Here is a 23,311-nt window from a genome sequence, read left to right as displayed (position 1 = left end):
GGATCGTTGGGCGGCGGCGGCGGGGAGCTGCCGGCGGTGGTGCGGCGCCGGCGGGGCCGCGGCGGAGATGGTCGCGGCGGGGAGGCGCTGTGGCCGGCGGGAGCGAGCCCTGCTGTGGTGCGTCCTGGCGGCGGCGTGGGAGGCGGCGTGGGGGCAGCTGCGCTACGCGGTTCCCGAGGAGATGCCGAAGGGCTCGTTCGTGGGCGACGTGGCCAAGGACCTGGGGCTGGACCTGCCGGCGCCCCGCGACCGCGGCGTCCGTATCGTGGGCAGAGGTAGGACGCAGTATTTCGCTCTGCACGGGAAGACGGGACATTTGGTGACGGCGGAGAGGATAGACAGAGAGCAGCTGTGCGAGAGTGTGCAGCAATGCGAGCTGCGCTGTGAGGTGATAGTGGAGGGGGACATGAAGGTTTACGGGATCGAAGTGGAGATCATGGACATTAACGACAACGCGCCCAGCTTCCGAGAGGCAGAAACGGAGCTGAGACTGAGCGAGATGACCGCCGCGGGGTCGCGGTTTCCCCTGCGGGACGCGCAAGACCCGGACGCGGGACGGAATTCGGTGCAGAGCTACGAGCTGAGCGGCGACGAGCACTTCTCGCTGGCCGTGCAGGCGGGCCCCGGCGGGGACCAGCGTCCCGAGCTGGTGCTGGCGAAGGCGCTGGACCGGGAGGCGGCGGCGTTTCACGAGCTGGTGCTGAGGGCGAGCGACGGCGGGGAGCCGGCGCGGACGGGCACGGCGCGGATCCGCGTGGCGGTGCTGGACGCGAACGACAACGCGCCCGTGTTCAGCCAGGCGGAGTACACGGTGCGTGTGCCGGAGGACGTGCCCGTGGGCTCCGCCCTCGTCACCCTCACGGCCACCGACGCCGACGAGGGGCTGAACGGCGACGTGAAATACAGTTTTAAGAAAATTTCAGACCGGGCGTCGAAACTTTTTCACCTGGATTCTGAGACAGGAGAAATATCCGTTAAGGACGATTTGGACTTTGAGGAAATCTCCTCACATGAACTGGAGGTGCAGGGAAATGATGGCGGGGCCCTTTTCGACACGGCGAAAGTCGCGATCGCGGTGACAGACGTGAACGACAACGCGCCCGAACTGACAGTGACTTCTCAGCTGAGCGCGATCTCTGAGGACGCGCCGCCGGGGACGGTGGTGGCCCTGCTGCACGTGCAGGACCGGGACTCGGGGGCGAACGGCGAGGTGCGGTGCAGCATCGGCGAGAGCCTCCCGTTCCGGCTGGAGAAGTCCTTCGCGGAGTACTACCGCGTGGTGACGGCGAGGGAGCTGGACCGGGAGGAGGTGGCGGAGTACAACGTGACGGTGCGGGCGGCGGACGGCGGGTCGCCGGCGCTGTGGAGCAGCGCGGTGCTGGCGCTGCGGGTGCTGGACGTGAACGACAACGCGCCGGTGTTCGCGGAGGCGCGCTACAGCGCCCGTGTGCCCGAGAACAACGCGGCGGGCGCGCTGGTGCTGACGGTGCGGGCGGCGGACGCGGACTGGGGGCAGAACGCGCGCGTGCGGTACCGGCTGTCGGAGGGGCGGGTGCGGGGCGCGCCGCTCTCGTCCTACGTGTCGGTGCAGGCGGAGACGGGCGCGCTGTACGCGCTGCGCTCCTTCGACTACGAGGAGGTGCGCGAGGTGGGGCTGTGGGTGCGGGCGGAGGACGGCGGCGCGCCGGCGCTGAGCAGCAACGTGTCGGTGCGGCTCGTGATCGTGGACGAGAACGACAACGCGCCGCAGGTGCTGTACCCGCCGGCGGCGGCGGCGGCGGCGCCGGGCGCGGGCTGGTCGGGCGTGGAGCTGGCGCCGCGCTCGGCGGAGCCCGGGGCGCTGGTGGCCAAGGTGGTGGCGGTGGACGCGGACGCGGGTCAGAACGCGTGGCTGTCGTACGAGCTGGCCAAGGCGACGGAGCCGGGGCTGTTCCGCGTGGGGCTGCACAGCGGCGAGGTGCGGACGGCGCGCTTCCCGCTGGCCCGCGACGCGGCGCGGCAGAGCCTGGTGGTGGTGGTGAAGGACCACGGGCGGCCGGCGCTGTCGGCCACGGCCACGCTGACGGTGGTGCTGGCCGAGAGCGTGGCCGAGCTGCTGTCGGAGCTGGGCAGCGCGGCGGCGGCGCCGGGCGAGCCGGCCGGCAGCCTGACGCGGTGGCTGGTGGTGGCCGTGGCGGCCGTGTCCTGCCTCTTCCTCGCCTTCCTGCTGCTGCTGCTGGCGCTGCGCCTGCGGCGCTGGCGCCGCTCGCAGCTGCTGGCGGCGGGCAGCGGCGCCTTGCGCGGCGTGCCGGCCTCGCACTTCGTGGGCATCGACGGCGTCCGCGCCTTCCTGCGCTCCTACTCGCACGAGGTGTCGCTCACCGCCGACTCGCGCAAGAGCCAGCTCCGCTTGTCGGCCGGCAGCTGCTGCGACACCCTCCCGGCCCGCCCGCCGGCTGAGGCTTCAGGTGAGCTCGTCGCCACGGGCGACCACGTTGCCGAGGACGGTGGCCAAGTGTCCTTTCAGGTAGGTTCATTTTGTTTACCCTTCTTTTGTCTAACGCGGCGCTTAGGATTCTGAGGGCAGCCACGGACGTTCCCAAGCGCACCGTTCGCAGTCTTGGCAATCACCTTTTGCGATGGTCGCCAGCGCGTGAATGGCACCTCCGCAACGTGCGCTGAGTCTGCTGTGTGGGTTTTACGTGCCGTGCTCTGTACCGGCCGGGCAGAGCTCTTGGTGTCTAGCTTCCTCTAAGGCTGGAAGCTTCCCTTGCATGTGCGGCTGCGCAGGGAAAGGTTGGTCTCGAGGTCTTCCTCTGACACTTCCTTGAAATTGTGAAGTACTTCCTAGTACCGGGGTCCCAGAATTTCCTTGCCGTCCCCTGGATCAGCTCTCAAATGCTGGTAGAATTGGGCAACCTCGTTTTGCATAAAGGCAAACCTTTATGTTTCTCCATGATAACGCAGTGAGCAACAAAGTGTCTTTGTACTCATCCGTGCTGCCATCTTTGTGCATGGGGTGGAGAAATGGGCTGGGCAACGACTCGTCCCTTGGCGAAGTCTGTCTGCCTGTTGTGAAGGCAAAAGAGAATCATAAAAGTTGTGACTGTTTGAGAAAGTCTCTGGGTGGCGGCGTGTGAAGGGCTACTGGAGGAAACGGGAAATGTGTTTTGCTGATTCCCTGTCTTTTAAGGTTGAGCTATTTAAGAGGGAGCTGGATGTGTCTTGGCTTGAAAATAGATGCTGTGGCAAGAGCCATATGAGTGCTGGAGGGGAGAGATTCAAGGTGCAAGGCAAGGTGTAAGGAGGGGGATATTCCTCCTCCGCAGGTGTCCACCGACCCAGTGTCTCCTGGAGGACCGCTCCTTTTAGTTTTAGACCCTTGATGTTTCTTCCCAGAAGACTAGTGAGCAGGCAGATCTTCTGTCTTAGGACAGAGATGTAAAGATACCTATGTGAAGTCCGTGGGTGATCCTGGTGCCTTTTATAGGGAAGTGGTCTGGACAGCTGGCCCTTTGATGGCACGTGCTTGAAAATTATCAGGGTCAAAGAACACAGTGCACGTTGTGAAGGGTTGGAGGTGCGAGTCGTGGGAGCTGTTCGTGAGGGGCTGTTGAAGGACACAAGAGCTATAGTTCCCTCCTTTCCCCGATTAATGCCCAGCTGTAGGATCATGCAACGTGAGGTCTGGCTTCCCAAGTAAGTTTGGCCTAAGACATGTCACTCCAGCTCTACTGGGAGCCCTGGGAGGTTCCTCCTGTGTGTTTGCAGGTTGTCCTCAGTTCTTAACTAACAGCTTGATTGTGTGCTTATGACAAATGCCATCATGGGAGCTTTGGGAAGAGCAAACCGTGTATCCACTGCCTACGAAACACCTGAACTGTGTACCTACTCTACGTGCCATACGCTAGAAGGGTATGTTCTGATGCCTTCCTTCACACCTGCAGGTGTGAAGTTCTTGCCTTGCTCGTTGTAATGCTCGGAAGGGGGGCCGTTGTCTCTGATAATGTGTGGAAGATCACATCTGTTACACGGTTTGTCTGGCTGTCCCGTATGCGCCTTTCATGTTTACAGCTGTAAAGAGAAAGGCTTTCGTAGACGTGTTTCCTTAAAACGTTACTGGAAGAAATGCTCTTGCTTGTCACAGACACGCGGTGAGAAGTCAAACGTTATCCATGGTAAGGAGAAGTTGTCTGTGCAGCTTTTCTTTTGACGGAGTCTATCTGCAAATCATGAAAATCATTGACAAGCATGCGAGCTGTGAAGGGCTGGAGGGATCTCTGTCTTGGGGGCGCTGTGTGTGAGGAGTTACTGGTGGAGACAAGGCACGTGTCTTGTTAATGCCCAGGGCTCGTTGCTGGAATACATAAAGTGAGTCTGAAGGTGTCTTATTTTTGGCTATCACACTGCTCAGATTCCAGCTGGCCAAGCATCAGTTTGCTTTCCTGTTGCATGCTGTTTCCCGTCAATGGCGGTTCTTGAGCATGGACGTACAATTTACGTTGAGATTTGAGAGTCGTGTATCTCCCAAGTTGCCCAAAGTGTGGAAGAAGGATGATGGTGTCTTTGAGTTGATACTTTGGCGACCGGGTCTTTGTCGGAGCTGCATATCGCTTATGCACCTGAGACCATGTTACGTTTCTTTGAGGTAGTGTGCGAGCAGAGAAATGTCTTTGCATGCATCCGTGTGGTGATCCTTGTTCTGAGAGGAGGCGAAGCTGTGCGTGCAACTTTTCTTTCAGTGGTGTCTGTCTGCAAACATAGCTTTCCTGTTGCGTAACGTTTGGGCAGGGTGAAAAATTCTGTCTGTCCAGAGACGGGGCAGGTGAGAAAGTTTGCTGTGGTATAATTTGAAATGTCTGCAAGAACATTTAGGTGTCAAGGTTCAGTTTGTCCTAGTTGTTATATGGGTCCCACAGTTGTGGTTCTGTGCATTTTCCCTTTCTTATTGTCCAAAGAAATTGCGTTGAGGATCCGTGGCTGTGGTCTTTGGTGTGAGCTCCTGTGTGAGTCTCCTGTGGACTTGTTACCAACGAAATACCCTTCTTGTGTACCTTCTAGAGCTGACATAATCTGAAATGTCAAGCTGTGATGCCTTCACTTCCGTAGGTTTCCCATTCTTGCCGCCTTTGTTGTCCAGGTCTAAGGCGGGGCCTCATTGTGGCTGGTGACCCTTGAAACCGTAAAAGATGTTTTGTAACTGTTGGGCTGGGGAAGCAGTTTCCATCCCTACCTTGAAGGTGTTCAGCTGCCAAGACAAAGACATTGATAGACTTCCGTATCCCTGAAATGTCACCGAATGACATGCTTTTTTGCCTGTGTCCGCTATATGGCCAAACTGTTGGGTATTGTCCATGGTGCAACTAAAGGCTGTGAGTGCAGAGCAAGGAGGGAGAGAGGCTGGCTTCCAACCATGACCACGTGGTTCAACGTGGTTTTGGCTGAGCAATGGTTTGATTTCACACCTGGTGCCAAGGCCTGTGCCATTGATGCGGTGATCCTGGATTCCCTCTCCTGAAAGGCAATGGTCGTCCTCCTATCATGAAGTATTTGTGCAATAACTGTGCATGTAGAATGATGATGTATGGGCAGAACGGCTCATAGTTCCCATGTGAACCCTCCGTTATCCATTTCCATCTCCCTGAAACGTTGCGATGTAGAGTTCCTTCACAGCTGTAATTACACTTTCTCTCAGGCCTTTGTTTCCTGGAAGGTCGTGTTTCCTTTTCCCCATTTCTGGACAGTGCTTTTTGCGTTTGAAACTGTGAGTGTTGCTTTGCAGCAAATACTTCCTTCAGCTACGTAGGACAGAATTTTTGGTGTGAGGGAAACGAAGGAGAAGCTTAAGGAGAATCTGTGGTAATTTCTCAGAAGACTTAGCTTGGGAACAAGGCCCACGATAAGGTGTTTACTCTTACGGCTTCATGTCTGTGGGAGATGAGCAGGCCACATGAGCTGCTGACTATTTCTTCAACTGAAGCCCCCTGCTATGTTGTCCAGAGCAAGACTTTAGGGCCGCACTTGTGCTTGAGACCTCAGTGACTCCCAGGTGCTCTCAGGGATGAATTTCAACACCCGCAGTGAAGACCAAGAAGACTTCCCGGTGAGTTTCTCTGACAACACTTTCTCTTTGAAAGCTTCCTTGCCTTGCTTGTCTGAGTTATGTTTTTGCTTTTCGTTACCTGGTCTCATACGTCTGTAGCTTTACTGGTGTTTATCAGCATCGCTTCGTTTAGCAATGCGCCGTGTGGTAGTGCCTCTTGGTCTTGCTGCAGCGGGTGTGAAGGGCAGGAGATGTGAGGGTATCTTTGTGTTCTGTTATTGTTGGGGGGAATAGATGTAAACACGACCTTAGTAGAAGTCGCACCTCTGTGGAACAGTGCGTGTGATAAAAGAGGGGAGGAGGTTCCCCCTAAACCGTGAGTCTGATGACCCATTCTCTGCTGGACGACGGCTCTGCTTTTATTTTGGCCGTTTGTCATTCGTGTGCTTTAGAACCCTTCTTTTTCTTCTGAGACTGCTCTTGAGCAGAGAAATGTACCTCCCTTCTTGGTGTGATGGTAGTGCATGATCCTCCCATGATGTGTTTTTGGCAGTTGTGAGCAGGTGAGAAGCAAACCCACAAGGTGCGTAGGGTTGGAGAGAAGACAGGGGAGCTCGGGGGTGGGGGGGTATAGAAGAACAGCTGGTCATTTCCTTGCTTGCCATAGTTAACACAAGCGTGTGCCTAATGGAGTACCATGGAATTTGAGTTGCTTCTGCTCAATAAGTTTGGCCTCAGAAATGCTATTCCACCCGATCCCTTCATTCCTGTATGTTTCTAACTCTTGCCTTGCTTGTTGTCATGAGCTACGGCTCGGCCTCGGGGTGTCTGGTCAAATGTGGAAGGTCCCATCTGTTGCAGTTGTCTGCGTGCAGGTGCAGTTCCCGTACACACCTTTGATGTTGACAGCTGTAAAGAGGAAGGCTTTCACAGGCAGACGTGTGCTCCCAGGGGCACACTTGTCTGTAGCGAAAGAAAGCAAGACCATCTCTACCGCAGTCCTCAAAGTGCAGAGTGGCAACCGCGCCCCGCCAAGGTTTCCATGAAGAGACGGGGGCTGAGTGGGAGAACGCGTGCAGGGTGTCCCCCAACGGTCCCCCATAACATGCTGGCCACTCAGTTGGAGAGAGGTGGGTTTGACAGGTGGGCTCTTAGATGGATGAGGAAGTGTCTGGATGGCCGCGTCCAAAGAGTTATAGTCAATGGCTCAATGTCCAAGTGGAAACCAGTGACGTGTGGTGTCCCTCGAGGGTCCGCACCAGGGCCAGTACTATTTATTATCTTCATAGAATGTGGGATTGAGTGCACCCTCAACGAGGTTGCAGAGGACACCAAGCTGAGTGGTGCCGTTGATTCACTGGAGGCAAGGGATGCCATCCAGAGCGACCTTGAAAGGCTGGAGAAGTGGGACCGTGTGAATCTCATGAAGTTCAAGTAGGTCCTGCACCTGGTTTGGGGCAGTCCCCAGTTTCAGTGCAGACTGTGGGATGAATGGGTTGAGAGCAGCCCTGTGAAGAAGGACTTGGGGGTAGTGGTGGGTGACAAATGGGACATGAGCTGGCAATGAGCGTTTGCTGCCAGGAAACACAGTCATATCCTGGGCTGCGTAAAAAATAGCATGATGGTTGTCTCCCTCTGCTCCACTTTCATGAGACCCCACCTGGAGTACTGCGTGCAGCTCTGGGGCCCACACTACAAGAATTTTATGGAGCTGTTAGAGTAGGTCCAGAGGAGGACCATGAAACTGGTCAAAGGTCTGGAACACCTCTGCTATGAAGCAGGGCTGAGAGAGTTGAGGCTTTTCAGCCTGGAGACGAGAAGGCTCTGGGGAGACCTTATGGTGCACCTTTTCAATATAGAAAGGGGGCTTATAAGAAAGAGTTTTTACCAGGGCCTGTTGTGACAGGACAAGGGGCAATGGTTTTAAACTGAAAGAGGGTAGGTTTTGATTGGAGGTAAAGAAGAAATGTTTTATGATGAGGGTGGTGAGACACTGGAACACACTGTCCAGAGAAGTTGTGTATGCGCCACCATTGGGAGTGCTCAAGGTCAAGTAGGACGGGGCTTTGAGCAATCTGGTCTTTTGAAGGGTGTCCCTGCCTTTGCAAGAGGGGTGGATTCAATGGTCTTTAAAGGTCCCTTCTAGCCTAAACCTTTCTATGATTCTATGAAAGACTTGACCTGGCTTTCCCCATCAGATATGGAGACGTAACAGAAGGAACTTCTTTTGTGAATCAGAAACAAATTAATGAAGGGTGTTCTGTGATCTCAGCAGAGAGCTCTAAACATTACCTTTGGGGTGATACGTTTCTCAGTGCGATTGTTCTGCTCCCTACAAGGAAAATCAACGGTGGGACAAACGTCAGAGACACACGTGAGGAAAAGGAAGAACCGCAGGGAAGACGGAAACCCTTTGCAGGTCTGGCATGACAGGACTGCAATGACTTTTGCTTCATTCTGTTTCTGATGGCTTATTGATTACCCCAACACGAATCTTTCCTACTTGGTTTTTGTCCCAGGTATGAAAACAGAATTCGGAATACCTGACAGAGTGCTAAAAAGCTCTTGAAGTCTTCCCTAGCTATACTATTGCCTCTTGCTCTCATAGTTCGTCATGATTTTACTAAGGGCAGCCGAGTTCCTTTCTTGTTTGCTCTGCTGTACGAATATTTACTGCTGACTATTCATTGCGACTCCAGGAGATGCCCTAAAAGTACCCGACAGCGTATCTCAGGTTTAAAGATAAATAAAAGAGAGACGCCAAGGGTGGGCGCAGCCACTCAGCCCCGGTCAAAAGCCCGGGCCCCTGCGAGCGCGGCCATGAGGCGGCTGCGGTGGCGTCGCGGCGCCTCCGGGTGCCGCTGTTGGCCGACGCGGAGCGGCCCCGGAGCCGCAGCCGGCGCCGGAGCCGGAGCCGGAGGCGGAGGCGGCGCAGCGTCGTGCCCCCGCAGGCTGCTGGCTCGCACGGCGCCGGCCAGAGCGGCAGCGGCACGGGCAGCAGAGGCGAGAGGCGTCGCGGCGCGGGGAGCGGCGGCGGCGTCCGAGGCGGCGGCGAGCTCGCTGCCCTGCGGCCGCCCCTGCGCTCGCTGCGGAGAGCGGCCGGGAGGGAGGGAGGGCAGCGGCAGGAGGGAGGAGCGCGGCGAGCGCTGCCGAGAATGGCGGGCAGGCAGCGGCAGAGCGGCCGGCGAGCGGCCGGGCGAGTGCTGCTGCCCGCTTTGCTGCTGTGCTTGTGCTGCCGGGCGGCGCCGGAGCGGATCCGCTACGCCATCCCCGAGGAGCTGGGCAGAGGCTCGCTGGTGGGGCCGCTGGCGCGGGACCTGGGGCTGAGCCCGGCGGACCTGCCGGCACGCAAGCTGCGGGTGGCGCCTGCCGCTAAAAGGCAGCTGAAATACTTCACGGTGAGCGGGGAGAGCGGGAACCTGTACGTGAGCGAGAGGCTGGACCGGGAGGAGATGTGCGGCGAGTCGGCGTCCTGCTCCGTCAGCTTCGAGGCGCTGGTGCAGAACCCGCTGAACGTTTTCCACGTCGAGGTGGCCATCCAGGACGTGAACGACAACGCGCCGCGCTTCCTGCGAGACACTTTCGAGCTGGAGATCAACGAGTTCACTTCTCCCGGCGCCCGGTTTGCCTTGGGCATGGCGGAAGACGCGGACGTGGGCAGGAACTCGCTGCAGGGCTACGAGCTGGAGGCCAACGGGTACTTCGCGGTGGAGGCGAAGGAGAGCCCGGACGGCAGCAAGTTCGCGGAGCTGGTGCTGCGCCGCGCGCTGGACCGGGAGAGCGAGCAGAGCCTGCGTCTGGTGCTGACGGCGCTGGACGGCGGCGAGCCGCCCCGGAGCGGCACCGCCCAGCTCTGCATCAACGTCACCGACGCCAACGACAACCCACCCGTGTTCGCGCAGGACCGGTACCGCGCGAGCCTGCCGGAGGACGCGCCGCCGGGCTCGCCGGTGCTGCGCGTCTCCGCCTCCGACGCCGACGCCGGCACCAACGCCCGCATCACCTACGGCTTCGGGAAAGTGCCAGCCAAGGTGCTTCAGAAGTTCGTGGTGGAGGCGGAGAGCGGGACGATCACGCTGCGGGAGGCGCTGGACTTCGAGGACACGCGAAGCTACACGCTGCTGGTGGAGGCGAGGGACGGGGGCGGTCTGGTGGCGCACTGCAAGGTGGAGGTGGAGGTGCTGGACGTGAACGACAACGCTCCCGAAATCACGATGTTGTCGGTGTCGAGCCCGGTGCCCGAGGACGCGCCGCCCGGCACGGTGGTGGCCCTGGTGAACGTGAACGACCCGGACTCCGGGGAGAACGGGCAGGTGTCGTGCGAGCTGCGGAGCGAGGCGCCGCTGTCGATCGTGGCGTCGTCGGGCGGCTCGTACAAGGTGGTGACGGCGAGCGCGCTGGACCGGGAGCAGGCGGCCGAGCACCGGGTGGCGGTGGTGGCCAGGGACCGGGGCAGCCCGGCGCTGTCCAGCCGCGCGGCGCTGGTGCTGGAGGTGTCGGACGTGAACGACAACGCGCCGGTGTTCGAGGAGGCCGCCTACAGCGCCTACGTGGCGGAGAACAACGCGGCGGGCGCGGCGGTGGTGCGCGTGCGCGCGCGGGACGCGGACGCGGGCGCCAACGGGCGCGTGAGCTACTGGCTGGCGGGCGGCAGCGCGGGCGCGGCGGGCGCGGCGCCGTACGTGTCGGTGGAGGCGCGGAGCGGCGCGGTGTACGCGCAGCGCTCCTTCGACTACGAGCAGTGCCGCGAGTTCGCGGTGGCGGTGCGGGCGCAGGACGGCGGGGCGCCGGCGCGGAGCTCGACGGCGACGGTGCGCGTCTTCGTGCTGGACCGCAACGACAACGCGCCGCGGGTGCTGTGGCCGGCGGCGGGGGCGGGGGCGGGGGCGGGCGCGGGGGCGTCGGGGTCGCCGTTCGAGGTGGTGCCGCGGTCGGCCGAGGCCGGGTACGTGGTGGCCAAGGTGGTGGCGGTGGACGCGGACGCGGGGCGCAACGCGTGGCTGTCGTACGAGCTGGTGCAGGCGCCGGAGCCGGCGCTGTTCCGCGTGGGGCTGCACAGCGGCGAGGTGCGGACGGCGCGGGCCGTGTCGGAGAGGGACGCGGCGAAGCAGCGGCTGGTGGTGGTGGTGAAGGACCACGGGCAGCCGGCGCTGTCGGCCACGGCCACGCTGCACGTGGTGCTGGCCGAGAGCTTGCAGGAGGCGCTGCCGGAGCTGAGCGAGCGGGCGGCGGGCGCCGACTCGCCGGCGGAGCTGCAGTTCTACCTGGTGCTGGCGCTGGCGCTCCTCTGCGCCCTGTTCCTGCTGAGCGTGGCGCTGGCCGTGCTGGCGCGGGTGCGCCGGGCCGGGCCGCCCGCCGTCCTGCGCTGCCTGGGCGCGCAGCGCTTCTCCGTGGCCGGCGCCGCCTTCCCGGCCGACTTCTGCGAGGGCACCTTGCCCTACTCCTACAACCTGTGCGTGGCGCCGGGCCGCGCCGTGGCCGAGGGCGCTTGGCTGCCGCCGCCGCCGCCGCCGCCGCCGCTGCCCAGCCTGCCCGCGGAGGAGCTTCTCGGCGGGGAGCCCTGCGGGAAGCGGAGCCCGAGCAGCAGCGCCGGCGCGGGAGAGCCGCCCGCGGACCCCGACGCACCGCAGGTCGGTACGCCCGCGCAGTCCTCGTCGCTCAGCCTTTCCTCACCTCACGCTGGCGGTAGCGGGCTCTTGGCTCGTCGCTTCTCTGCTTTGCCCGGTAGTGCCCATCTCTGTTCCCACGAACGAATGAAACGATCCCTTCTTTTGGCAGCTCCTTTGGCAGCACGCAGGGTGCGAAGCGGCGCTTCCTGCGTCGTCGGCTGTCAGACGGCTGGGCGCCGCGGGGAGGTCCTTGCCCTTCCACTTGTGCTGGGTGAAATGGTACAAGCGTGGCGAAGCTCGTGGGTGGGATGGGCTCTGCTGATGCTGGGCGTCCACAAGGCAAAAAAGGTGCCTTTTTTTCATGGTGGTGTGGGTGGCAAGTGCTGGTCCGTGTCTCCATGCGGGAATGAGAGAGGAGCAGGGTAAGGCCGTTCCATTCAGAGCAGGCAGTAGGCGACGGCACTTCTTGGTTCGTCGGCGGTCGCAGGTTGCGGGTCAGGTGAGAAGTTTGGACTGCGAAGCTTGTGTTGCCTGAAAGGGTAGTGAGGGTGAAGGCGGATCCGTACTGCGTAAAAAGAGACGCGCTGATTCTACACTATGGGGTCGGGAAAATGGGGCTGACGCTTGGTGTTGGAGATTTCTCCTTCCCGATCGCTTTTTCCCGAAGCGATGTACTTGGACGTGGCTGTCGGCTGAAAAAACGCCCGTTGGTTAATGGTGTTTCGGTGTTGGACTCCCAAAGGCAAGTGTGTGAGGCTCCAGGAACGGAGAAGTTACCGATTGTTCCTCCCGTGTTTTGAGGGAAGGCCGCTGCAGAAAGGGCAGCACTAGCGAGGCTGACTAATTTTTTCCGGGCATTATTTCTCCGAGTTCTTTCTGTAGTTCTTTCTCAATTTTTGTTCCCTTTTTTTGCGGTTCCTGATGTGTCTTTTTTTACAGATGTTAAGCCGTTAAATGGGCTCTCTCTCAAAAAAAGAAAAAAAAGTCGAGTTTTGTGTTTCAGAGTCTGTCTTCTTTTTGTATCCCCCTTTTCCCGAAGCATTTTACTTTGTTTGCCTTCTGATGTTGTTTTACTTTTTAGTTTCTTTTGCTGCTGAGTTACTCTAGACCGGAGCAGTAAGTGCTGAGTGTAAGCACGGCCTGTACTGTGGAAGGGTACGATGAAGAATTCCGAAGCGGTGGTAGGAGAAGGGGGAGAAATGGAGGCTGACTCAGGGCAGCCTCCGATGTGCAGGTGGAAAGTAACAAAGTGGAGAGGGAAGGGCAGTCCCTGAGGAGGACTCCTTTTGAGGGGGGAGCTGCATTGCTGCCTTGTGCTCTTGGTCGGGGTTTGGGAAGAAAACGTGCCCGGTGGCGTTCCAGCACGAGGCTGTATTGGTCTGCAGAAAGGCTGGGGGAAACGTCATTCGAGCAGGACTGCTGCAAGAGCTGTGCACCACAACGTGGTGGGGATTGTGCTTCCGGACGCATGGGAGAAGGCTCGTAATATTCTGCACGTCACATTGTTGCCGCAAGTCGGCAAGTTAAAAAAACTCTCTAAGACTCGGTGTGGAGTTTTAGAAAGCAGGCATTCTTCATTGCGGCGCCGGGCGCACAGGGGATCGCTCCACCTACTGTGCGCACCGAGTTGCTCAACTACAGAAGTTGTACAGTTGGAATATACATATTCATTAGATTTCCGAGAAACGATTATCATATGCATGTTATTTCCTGGAACTCATTAACATATGTAAGATTCTTTGACGCATGCACTCTTATGGCCATTGGTGGTCTGTCAGGGTCCTCTGGTGGTCGTCGATAGTCTTCCGCTACTTGAGCTCAGTCTTCGCGGAGGCACGGTTTGTTCTTTGGCCCGGTTGCGCATTTTGCTCACACAAACTAGCTTATTTCAGCATAGCTTCCTTATCTGTTCTACTCCAAGATACAAAGCTTCGAGGTCTTCTTTCGCCTACTGAATGTTTAGCTCATCTATTCACAGGGCACTTCCACTGAAGGTCTAGCTTATCAGAGTGACAGAGTACGTCAAACTTGGCTACATTACTCCAACGAAGAGAACCGTATGTCTCTTCAGTGTTCCTTTATACTCGGTATCAACATTAGGAGAACGTTATATCTATATTATATCTATATCTATATTATATCACGGTTACAAAAAAATCTGTGCGGTAGAAATGAGACATCGACGGGAGGACTCTGCCCTCTTCCTGGCTGCGATCACCTTGCGGAAAGGGAAGGGTGATGTCGCACCGTGAGAGCAGAGATGGTCTCGAGCTTAAGGCAACGCCCGCGATCACCGGCGGACGGGAAGCGATGTGTCCGCGGCGACGGCGCCGTCCCCGCGAGGTGTCCGTGGGAAAGGCAGGGCGGGCAGCGGTCGGCAGCGCTCGGTGCCTGCAGTGCCGGGAGGAGGCTGCGGGCGCCGCTGTTGACCGAGGAGGAGCGAGAGGAAGGCCGGAGCGCTGCAGGCAGCCCCGCCCGCTGCGGCCCGGCTGGCTCGCTGGCTGGCTGGCTGGCTCGGCGGCCGGGCGGTCTGCGAGCGTCCCCGCGGTGCGGAGCCGTGCTGCAGCGAGGCGGAGGGGCCGGCGGCAGCGCCCGGGAGCGGCGAGCCGGGGCCGGAGCCGGAGCGGGAGACGCAGCCGGAGCCGGAGCCGGAGCGGGAGCCGGATCGTTGGGCGGCGGCGGCGGGGAGCTGCCGGCGGTGGTGCGGCGCCGGCGGGGCCGCGGCGGAGATGGTCGCGGCGGGGAGGCGCTGTGGCCGGCGGGAGCGAGCCCTGCTGTGGTGCGTCCTGGCGGCGGCGTGGGAGGCGGCGTGGGGGCAGCTGCGCTACGCGGTTCCCGAGGAGATGCCGAAGGGCTCGTTCGTGGGCGACGTGGCCAAGGACCTGGGGCTGGACCTGCCGGCGCTCCGCGACCGCGGCGTCCGCGTTGTCTCCGAAGGTCGGACGCAGTATTTCGCTCTTCACGGGAAGACGGGACATTTGGTGACGGCGGAGAGGATAGACAGAGAGCAGCTGTGCCGGCTGGTGCAGCAATGCGTGCTGCGCTGTGAGGTGATAGTGGAGGGGGACATGAAGGTTTACGGAATCGAAGTGGAGATCACGGACATTAACGACAACGCGCCCAGCTTCAGGGAAATGGAGCTGGAGGAGAGACTGAGCGAGACGACCGCTCCGGGGTGGCGGTTTCCCCTGGCCGAGGCTCACGACCCGGACGCGGGACGGAATTCGGTGCAGAGCTACGAGCTGAGCGGCGACGAGCACTTCTCGCTGGCCGTGCAGGCGGGCCCCGGCGGGGACCAGCGTCCCGAGCTGGTGCTGGCGAAGGCGCTGGACCGGGAGGCGGCGGCGTTTCACGAGCTGGTGCTGAGGGCGAGCGACGGCGGGGAGCCGGCGCGGACGGGCACGGCGCGGATCCGCGTGGCGGTGCTGGACGCGAACGACAACGCGCCCGTGTTCAGCCAGGCGGAGTACACGGTGCGTGTGCCGGAGGACGTGCCCGTGGGCTCCGCCCTCGTCACCCTCACGGCCACCGACGCCGACGAGGGGCTGAACGGCGACGTGAAATACTCGCTGAAGAAAGCCACGGACATGGCATCGCAGATTTTCCAGCTGGAGGCCGGGACGGGAGCGATCACGCTGCTGCGGAGCCTGGACTTCGAGGAAGGCGACTCCTACGAGCTGGAGGTGCAGGCGCGGGACGGAGGAGGGCTTTTCGACACGGCGAAAGTCGCGATCGCGGTGACAGACGTGAACGACAACGCGCCCGAGATTTCGGTGCGGTCGGCGCTGAGCGCGATCTCTGAGGACGCGCCGCCGGGGACGGTGGTGGCCCTGCTGCACGTGCAGGACCGGGACTCGGGGGCGAACGGCGAGGTGCGGTGCAGCATCGGCGAGAGCCTCCCGTTCCGGCTGGAGAAGTCGTTTGATAATTACTACCGCGTGGTGACGGCGAGGGAGCTGGACCGGGAGGAGGTGGCGGAGTACAACGTGACGGTGCGGGCGGCGGACGGCGGGTCGCCGGCGCTGTGGAGCAGCGCGGTGCTGGCGCTGCGGGTGCTGGACGTGAACGACAACGCGCCGGTGTTCGCGGAGGCGCGCTACAGCGCCCGTGTGCCCGAGAACAACGCGGCGGGCGCGCTGGTGCTGACGGTGCGGGCGGCGGACGCGGACTGGGGGCAGAACGCGCGCGTGCGGTACCGGCTGTCGGAGGGGCGGGTGCGGGGCGCGCCGCTCTCGTCCTACGTGTCGGTGCAGGCGGAGACGGGCGCGCTGTACGCGCTGCGCTCCTTCGACTACGAGGAGGTGCGCGAGGTGGGGCTGTGGGTGCGGGCGGAGGACGGCGGCGCGCCGGCGCTGAGCAGCAACGTGTCGGTGCGGCTCGTGATCGTGGACGAGAACGACAACGCGCCGCAGGTGCTGTACCCGCCGGCGGCGGCGGCGGCGGCGCCGGGCGCGGGCTGGTCGGGCGTGGAGCTGGCGCCGCGCTCGGCGGAGCCCGGGGCGCTGGTGGCCAAGGTGGTGGCGGTGGACGCGGACGCGGGTCAGAACGCGTGGCTGTCGTACGAGCTGGCCAAGGCGACGGAGCCGGGGCTGTTCCGCGTGGGGCTGCACAGCGGCGAGGTGCGGACGGCGCGCTTCCCGCTGGCCCGCGACGCGGCGCGGCAGAGCCTGGTGGTGGTGGTGAAGGACCACGGGCGGCCGGCGCTGTCGGCCACGGCCACGCTGACGGTGGTGCTGGCCGAGAGCGTGGCCGAGCTGCTGTCGGAGCTGGGCAGCGCGGCGGCGGCGCCGGGCGAGCCGGCCGGCAGCCTGACGCGGTGGCTGGTGGTGGCCGTGGCGGCCGTGTCCTGCCTCTTCCTCGCCTTCCTGCTGCTGCTGCTGGCGCTGCGCCTGCGGCGCTGGCGCCGCTCGCAGCTGCTGGCGGCGGGCAGCGGCGCCTTGCGCGGCGTGCCGGCCTCGCACTTCGTGGGCATCGACGGCGTCCGCGCCTTCCTGCGCTCCTACTCGCACGAGGTGTCGCTCACCGCCGACTCGCGCAAGAGCCAGCTCCGCTTGTCGGCCGGCAGCTGCTGCGACACCCTCCCGGCCCGCCCGCCGGCTGAGGCTTCAGGTGAGCTCGTCGCCACGGGCGACCACGTTGCCGAGGACGGTGGCCAAGTGTCCTTTCAGGTACGTTCATTTTGTTTACCCTTCTTTTGTCTAACGCGGCGCTTAGGATTCTGAGGGCAGCCACGGACGTTCCCAAGCGCACCGTTCGCAGTCTTGGCAATCACCTTTTGCGATGGTCGCCAGCGCGTGAATGGCACCTCCGCAACGTGCGCTGAGTCTGCTGTGTGGGTTTTACGTGCCGTGCTCTGTACCGGCCGGGCAGAGCTCTTGGTGTCTAGCTTCCTCTAAGGCTGGAAGCTTCCCTTGCATGTGCGGCTGCGCAGGGAAAGGTTGGTCTCGAGGTCTTCCTCTGACACTTCCTTGAAATTGTGAAGTACTTCCTAGTACCGGGGTCCCAGAATTTCCTTGCCGTCCCCTGGATCAGCTCTCAAATGCTGGTAGAACTGGGCAACCTCGTAGCCCGAAAGCCAACACCTCTGAAGTCCCAGGTTACTTGGAAACCCGCCTTCGGCAAACGAATTAATCAATCCCGTACAAGGACACTCAAAGGTCTACGAATAGATTGGTATTACATGGGGAAACATTCCTCTGATAGTCCTTCGGGTTTTTTCCTGCTTGTGGGCCTCGTGCCTTAACCTTTGGATCCGATACAAATGTGATTTTCGACAAGGAAGGCAAAGCGTCGTTCAGCAACGCGCTGTGTGCTGGTGCCTCTTGCTCCGGGGGGGTGAAGGTGGGAATGTGTCTCAGCGTTACAGTTGGTGTGGGAGGCAGGAGAAGTGGGACTGCTGTTGGCTGGAGTTTCGTTTGAGCGGGGCTTTGTGTTTTTATCACGCGCCGGGTCGTTTCTCGTTTTCTCCCCTGACGTGTGTAATAGCGTTTTTCCTGTCGGTATTAGCTCTTCTGAATGGAAGTGTTGCGTCATTAGCAAAGGGAAGTTAGGAGCAGGGTCAGATATCTTCCCGGCAGCAGATGTGCTTGAATGGTATTAGACTCGCTTGAAACGGAACGTTAATGGTCACGTGTATATCTTTCCGCGACGGGTTAATACTTTGTACTTTTAATGCGGCCTTATTGCTTGTTTCGTATCATTACCTGCTCGCGCGTGTAGTAGCACTTGATCGTATACTGTTTATCATTTATTATCGTTGAAAGTAGTGTGTGAGGAACAGAGTATTATGTTTTCTTAATAGCGGTACTCGTTAGAAAGGTTCTCTTCTTTTTCTGCGCTCATTCCCAGCCACTGAGCAGTTGTACTTGCGGGATGGGACTATTACAGATAGAAAATTATTTTTATCGCGCACGGCGTGTTAGTTGATGTGTTTTTCTCAAGTCCATCTTTGGTTCAATTAATTGTCAATCTTCCCTTGTTACGCATCTTTTTCATTTAACAGTCATTTAAGATGAACTTAAGCCATTCTTGGAAATGAACGTAGAGCCGCCTGTGCCTGCTTTGGGGCGGGTGTTGTACTTGTTTCATGTGTGAAAGTTCCTCACGCAGTGTGTTGCTCAGCCAGTAGTGTCAGCAGCGTCAATTTTGTGTACCAGAATGCAGTGTGTGTTTTCCACGCTGGAGGTTCTTCTTCCTCATCCGGGAGACCATTCCCAGGCATTCCTGCGAATTCCTTGTTGCCTGCGGGAATTTCCTTGGTTGGCTCAAAGTGAGCTCCAAACTCCGGATTGAGGAAGAGGGTGGAAGAGGAGCGAAATTACTTGTTGGTAAGTGTTAAATTCTAAAATACCTGTGCGTACGTGAGCACTGGTTGGTCACCTTGGTGGTGATGCACCGCTGTGCTCTTCCAAAGATGGAGTGGAGTTGAAGAACTGGATGTTTCCAGGCTGAATGTTGTGCCTTGAGACTCTATAAGCCCCTTCGTAGGCCTTCAAACTATGGGTGAAGTGCTAGAAAGTAGAGAGTATTGTCGCAGTTTCTGCTGGGGTGCGTTACAGACGGCATGGCACTTCAAGAAATGTCAAGATACTCTTGCTGTGGTTAGTCGTTTGTGCTTTTTATGTCGCCTCACAGCTTGTTTCCCATCGCTATCCCTCGCGTAGCAGCGCTTGATCTTTCGATGCTAAGTGTTTAAAGTCGATGCAAACGGTGTGTGAGGAACAGAGTAACACGCATTCTTAACAGCGTTACTCGTTAGAGAGGTTGTTTTCTCCTCCTGTGCTCCTTACCAGCCGGTGAGCACATCCAGAGTCTTACTGCACCTGGAAAGCTTTTGTGAGAATGACCTTGCTGACCACGAGAAGCGTGTTCACGCAGCAATCTTGTGGCCTCTTCTGCCAAAGGAGGGTTAATCTCGGAGGGATGGTTACTGCCCTATGGGCACTTTCATCTGCTTTACTGTTCCTCATCGCGCCTTTTACAGAGAGGTGTAGTTAGAGGCAGCGGTGTAGCCGAGGGTGTAGCGACAGTATGTCCTAATGTGCCTAATGCCGATATAATTTTCATTTCTTGCTCGGCAGCGTTACTCATAGGATTGGACTATTAGACATACACAGGTATTTTCATGGTGAACGGCTTATTAGATTTCTCTAAAAGTCTATCGTTCGTTGCTTTATTTGTCACTATTGCCTTACAACACAGGATTTTGGTTTAATGTTAATTGTTTGAAATGCATGTAAGCAGTACCTTAGTAATGCGATCACAAACGTTGAGGAAGGGTGAGATTCTGCGTAAATACCTGCTCAGTATGGGTAGGTGACCCTCTTGTATGTGTCTCTGCAGCTGAAGTAGAGCATGGCTACTTCTTCGTGAGCATGGTCTTGCTGGCGAGGAAGAGCCTGTTCTCACAGCAACGTTGTGGCCGAGCGATCGGCCACTGCTACAGTGGAAGAGATTTGTGAAGGAGAAACTGAGTCCTGTAGTCCGTGTCTTTGTATCTTTTGAGGGACCAGCAAGAGCCGCATAAGCAGGAACTGAGTTATCACCAGGACCCTGTGAATGGACACAGTAGTTATCCATGGAGTTATCTCGTTTGGAGCAATAGAAGCGTTAGGAAAATCTGCTGTACCTGTAGTTTCAAGACTCGTGGTCTGTGTAGCGCTTGAAATGATTCAGCTGGTCGTAATGTGTCCTGATCTCTCCACGGCCACGAACCGAGACTTGTTGGTTTGCAGAGAGTCTCGCATTCTGTGATTTCCTTTGATTGTTACTGAGAGGTGGTGTTATCCTACAGACAGGCACTGAGGAGGATCAAGTACTTTTCCATAGACGTTGCACTCAGGACGGTTTTATCCTTTCCGTTTTCAGACCACCCCACGCCTGGAGTGTTCTGTGTATTGTCGGTGCAAAATACACGTCGCTGTGTTTGTGTCATGGGTAAACTGCCTTCTCTAGTGCTGCCCTTCTGACTTTTCTTCTTGTGACTTTTTTGGCTGTCTTTTTCCTACAAGTCTCTGGGAAAGGTAGTTGACACGTCGCATGCACCTTGGGCATCACCACGGAGGAGTGTACTGCTCCTCTTTCAGTTATCGGAACAGCACACTGGTAATCAAAGCATCCTGGGCGCATGGGTACCTTTTTGCTGCCCGTCCGTGTTCTTGTATCTGCTTACTTACCCCGTTCACCGAAAGAAGCAATTCTGAAGAAATGCTTTAATAGGTCTGTGTTCCCAGTTCTAGAGCTAGAAGTTGTGGTGATCTCCGCGATTTGTAAAACTAGGAGCATATATTGATACTGCTGTTGTAGAGAATAAGGCTTGCCATTTTCTCCCAGTCTCAGTCACTCTGAGAGGTATATAAGCTAAAAGCGATATAAACAAGAATCTCCTCAAAGAAAACGGCGGGTCTGGCGCTTCCTTTCAGTTTCTCTTCAGAAGTTTTTTGTAGCTGTTGCTTCTCAGAGCTCGTAGAGATTAAATAAAAGACCTGGGGAAAGACAATCCGCAGCAAACGCAGAAGGTGGTGGAATATGTCAGGCATTGGCTGTATAGTGTACCTGCTTGTACTTACCTGTACTCACCTGTGCTCTGCTGTACGAAGTCTGCGCGCTCCTCCACTGCTCGGTAACGCGTTCCCCAGGCAGATTCTTCATTTCCACTAGTGAACAGAGCTGCTTGGTTCGCCTTTCCGTGGGTATGAGAAAACTCGCCAAACTGAAAGTTGAATCGCGCTTTTCGGTAGCCGACGGCGCCGACTCCCGGCAGCTGCTGACAGTGCGGCTCGGAGCGTAGAGACCGAACCTCCGCACGCCGTCAGCCGGCTGCGGTGGCGTCGCGGCGCCTCCGGGTGCCGCTGTTGGCCGACGCGGAGCGGCGCCGGAGCCGGAGCCGGAGCCGCAGCCGGAGGCGGAGGCGGCGCAGCGTCGTGCCCCCGCAGGCTGCTGGCTCGCACGGCGCCGGCCAGAGCGGCAGCGGCACGGGCAGCAGAGGCGAGAGGCGTCGCGGCGCGGGGAGCGGCGGCGGCGTCCGAGGCGGCGGCGAGCTCGCTGCCCTGCGGCCGCCCCTGCGCTCGCTGCGGAGAGCGGCCGGGAGGGAGGGAGGGCAGCGGCAGGAGGGAGGAGCGCGGCGAGCGCTGCCGAGAATGGCGGGCAGGCAGCGGCAGAGCGGCCGGCGAGCGGCCGGGCGAGTGCTGCTGCCCGCTTTGCTGCTGTGCTTGTGCTGCCGGGCGGCGCCGGAGCGGATCCGCTACGCCATCCCCGAGGAGCTGGGCAGAGGCTCGCTGGTGGGGCCGCTGGCGCGGGACCTGGGGCTGAGCCCGGCGGACCTGCCGGCACGCAAGCTGCGGGTGGCGCCTGCCGCTAAAAGGCAGCTGAAATACTTCACGGTGAGCGGGGAGAGCGGGAACCTGTACGTGAGCGAGAGGCTGGACCGGGAGGAGATGTGCGGCGAGTCGGCGTCCTGCTCCGTCAGCTTCGAGGCGCTGGTGCAGAACCCGCTGAACGTTTTCCACGTCGAGGTGGCCATCCAGGACGTGAACGACAACGCGCCGCGCTTCCTGCAAGACACTTTCGAGCTGGAAATCAACGAGTTGACTTCTCCCGGCGCCCGGTTTTACTTGGGCATGGCGGAAGACGCGGACGTGGGCAGGAACTCGCTGCAGGGCTACGAGCTGGAGGCCAACGGGTACTTCGCGGTGGAGGCGAAGGAGAGCCCGGACGGCACCAAGTTCGCGGAGCTGGTGCTGCGCCGCGCGCTGGACCGGGAGAGCGAGCAGAGCCTGCGTCTGGTGCTGACGGCGCTGGACGGCGGCGAGCCGCCCCGGAGCGGCACCGCCCAGCTCTGCATCAACGTCACCGACGCCAACGACAACCCACCCGTGTTCGCGCAGGACCGGTACCGCGCGAGCCTGCCGGAGGACGCGCCGCCGGGCTCGCCGGTGCTGCGCGTCTCCGCCTCCGACGCCGACGCCGGCACCAACGCCCGCATCACCTACGGCTTCGGGAAAATGCCGGCCAAGGTGCTTCAGAAGTTCGTGGTGGAGGCGGAGAGCGGGACGATCACGCTGCGGGAGGCGCTGGACTTCGAGGACACGCGAGCTTTCAGCCTGGCCGTGGAGGCGAGGGACGGGGGCGGTCTGGTGGCGCACTGCAAGGTGGAGGTGGAGGTGCTGGACGTGAACGACAACGCGCCCGAAATCACGATGTTGTCGGTGTCGAGCCCGGTGCCCGAGGACGCGCCGCCCGGCACGGTGGTGGCCCTGGTGAACGTGAACGACCCGGACTCCGGGGAGAACGGGCAGGTGTCGTGCGAGCTGCGGAGCGAGGCGCCGCTGTCGATCGTGGCGTCGTCGGGCGGCTCGTACAAGGTGGTGACGGCGAGCGCGCTGGACCGGGAGCAGGCGGCCGAGCACCGGGTGGCGGTGGTGGCCAGGGACCGGGGCAGCCCGGCGCTGTCCAGCCGCGCGGCGCTGGTGCTGGAGGTGTCGGACGTGAACGACAACGCGCCGGTGTTCGAGGAGGCCGCCTACAGCGCCTACGTGGCGGAGAACAACGCGGCGGGCGCGGCGGTGGTGCGCGTGCGCGCGCGGGACGCGGACGCGGGCGCCAACGGGCGCGTGAGCTACTGGCTGGCGGGCGGCAGCGCGGGCGCGGCGGGCGCGGCGCCGTACGTGTCGGTGGAGGCGCGGAGCGGCGCGGTGTACGCGCAGCGCTCCTTCGACTACGAGCAGTGCCGCGAGTTCGCGGTGGCGGTGCGGGCGCAGGACGGCGGGGCGCCGGCGCGGAGCTCGACGGCGACGGTGCGCGTCTTCGTGCTGGACCGCAACGACAACGCGCCGCGGGTGCTGTGGCCGGCGGCGGGGGCGGGGGCGGGGGCGGGCGCGGGGGCGTCGGGGTCGCCGTTCGAGGTGGTGCCGCGGTCGGCCGAGGCCGGGTACGTGGTGGCCAAGGTGGTGGCGGTGGACGCGGACGCGGGGCGCAACGCGTGGCTGTCGTACGAGCTGGTGCAGGCGCCGGAGCCGGCGCTGTTCCGCGTGGGGCTGCACAGCGGCGAGGTGCGGACGGCGCGGGCCGTGTCGGAGAGGGACGCGGCGAAGCAGCGGCTGGTGGTGGTGGTGAAGGACCACGGGCAGCCGGCGCTGTCGGCCACGGCCACGCTGCACGTGGTGCTGGCCGAGAGCTTGCA

The 23,311-nt window shown here is 60.2% G+C and overlaps 1 protein-coding gene and 3 pseudogenes across 1 annotated transcript in view; all 4 read left to right on the top strand.

Moving 5' to 3' along the window:
• Positions 1-67: 67 nt before the first annotated feature.
• LOC143166231 (protocadherin gamma-A10 pseudogene) lies at positions 68-3,283 on the top strand (annotated as a pseudogene).
• A 5,886-nt stretch (positions 3,284-9,169) lies between these two features.
• On the top strand, positions 9,170-12,585 carry LOC143166230 (protocadherin gamma-B5 pseudogene; annotated as a pseudogene).
• A 1,775-nt stretch (positions 12,586-14,360) lies between these two features.
• On the top strand, positions 14,361-19,482 carry LOC143166229 (protocadherin gamma-A2 pseudogene; annotated as a pseudogene).
• Positions 19,483-21,261: 1,779 nt separating this feature from the next.
• Positions 21,262-23,311, top strand: part of LOC143165933 (protocadherin gamma-A4-like) — a 215,633-nt gene continuing 213,583 nt past the window's right edge. Inside the window, exon 1 of the mRNA XM_076349814.1 lies at positions 21,262-22,925. Coding sequence (XP_076205929.1) covers positions 21,270-22,925 — 1,656 coding nt within the window. The 5' untranslated portion in view covers positions 21,262-21,269. The remainder of the gene's footprint in view (positions 22,926-23,311) is intronic.

The sequence above is a fragment of the Aptenodytes patagonicus genome, chromosome 12 (assembly GCF_965638725.1).
Source record: "Aptenodytes patagonicus chromosome 12, bAptPat1.pri.cur, whole genome shotgun sequence".
Lineage (NCBI taxonomy): Eukaryota > Metazoa > Chordata > Aves > Sphenisciformes > Spheniscidae > Aptenodytes > Aptenodytes patagonicus.
The sequence above is the reverse complement of the archived record's forward strand: the minus strand, read 5'-3'. Positions and strand labels throughout refer to the sequence as shown.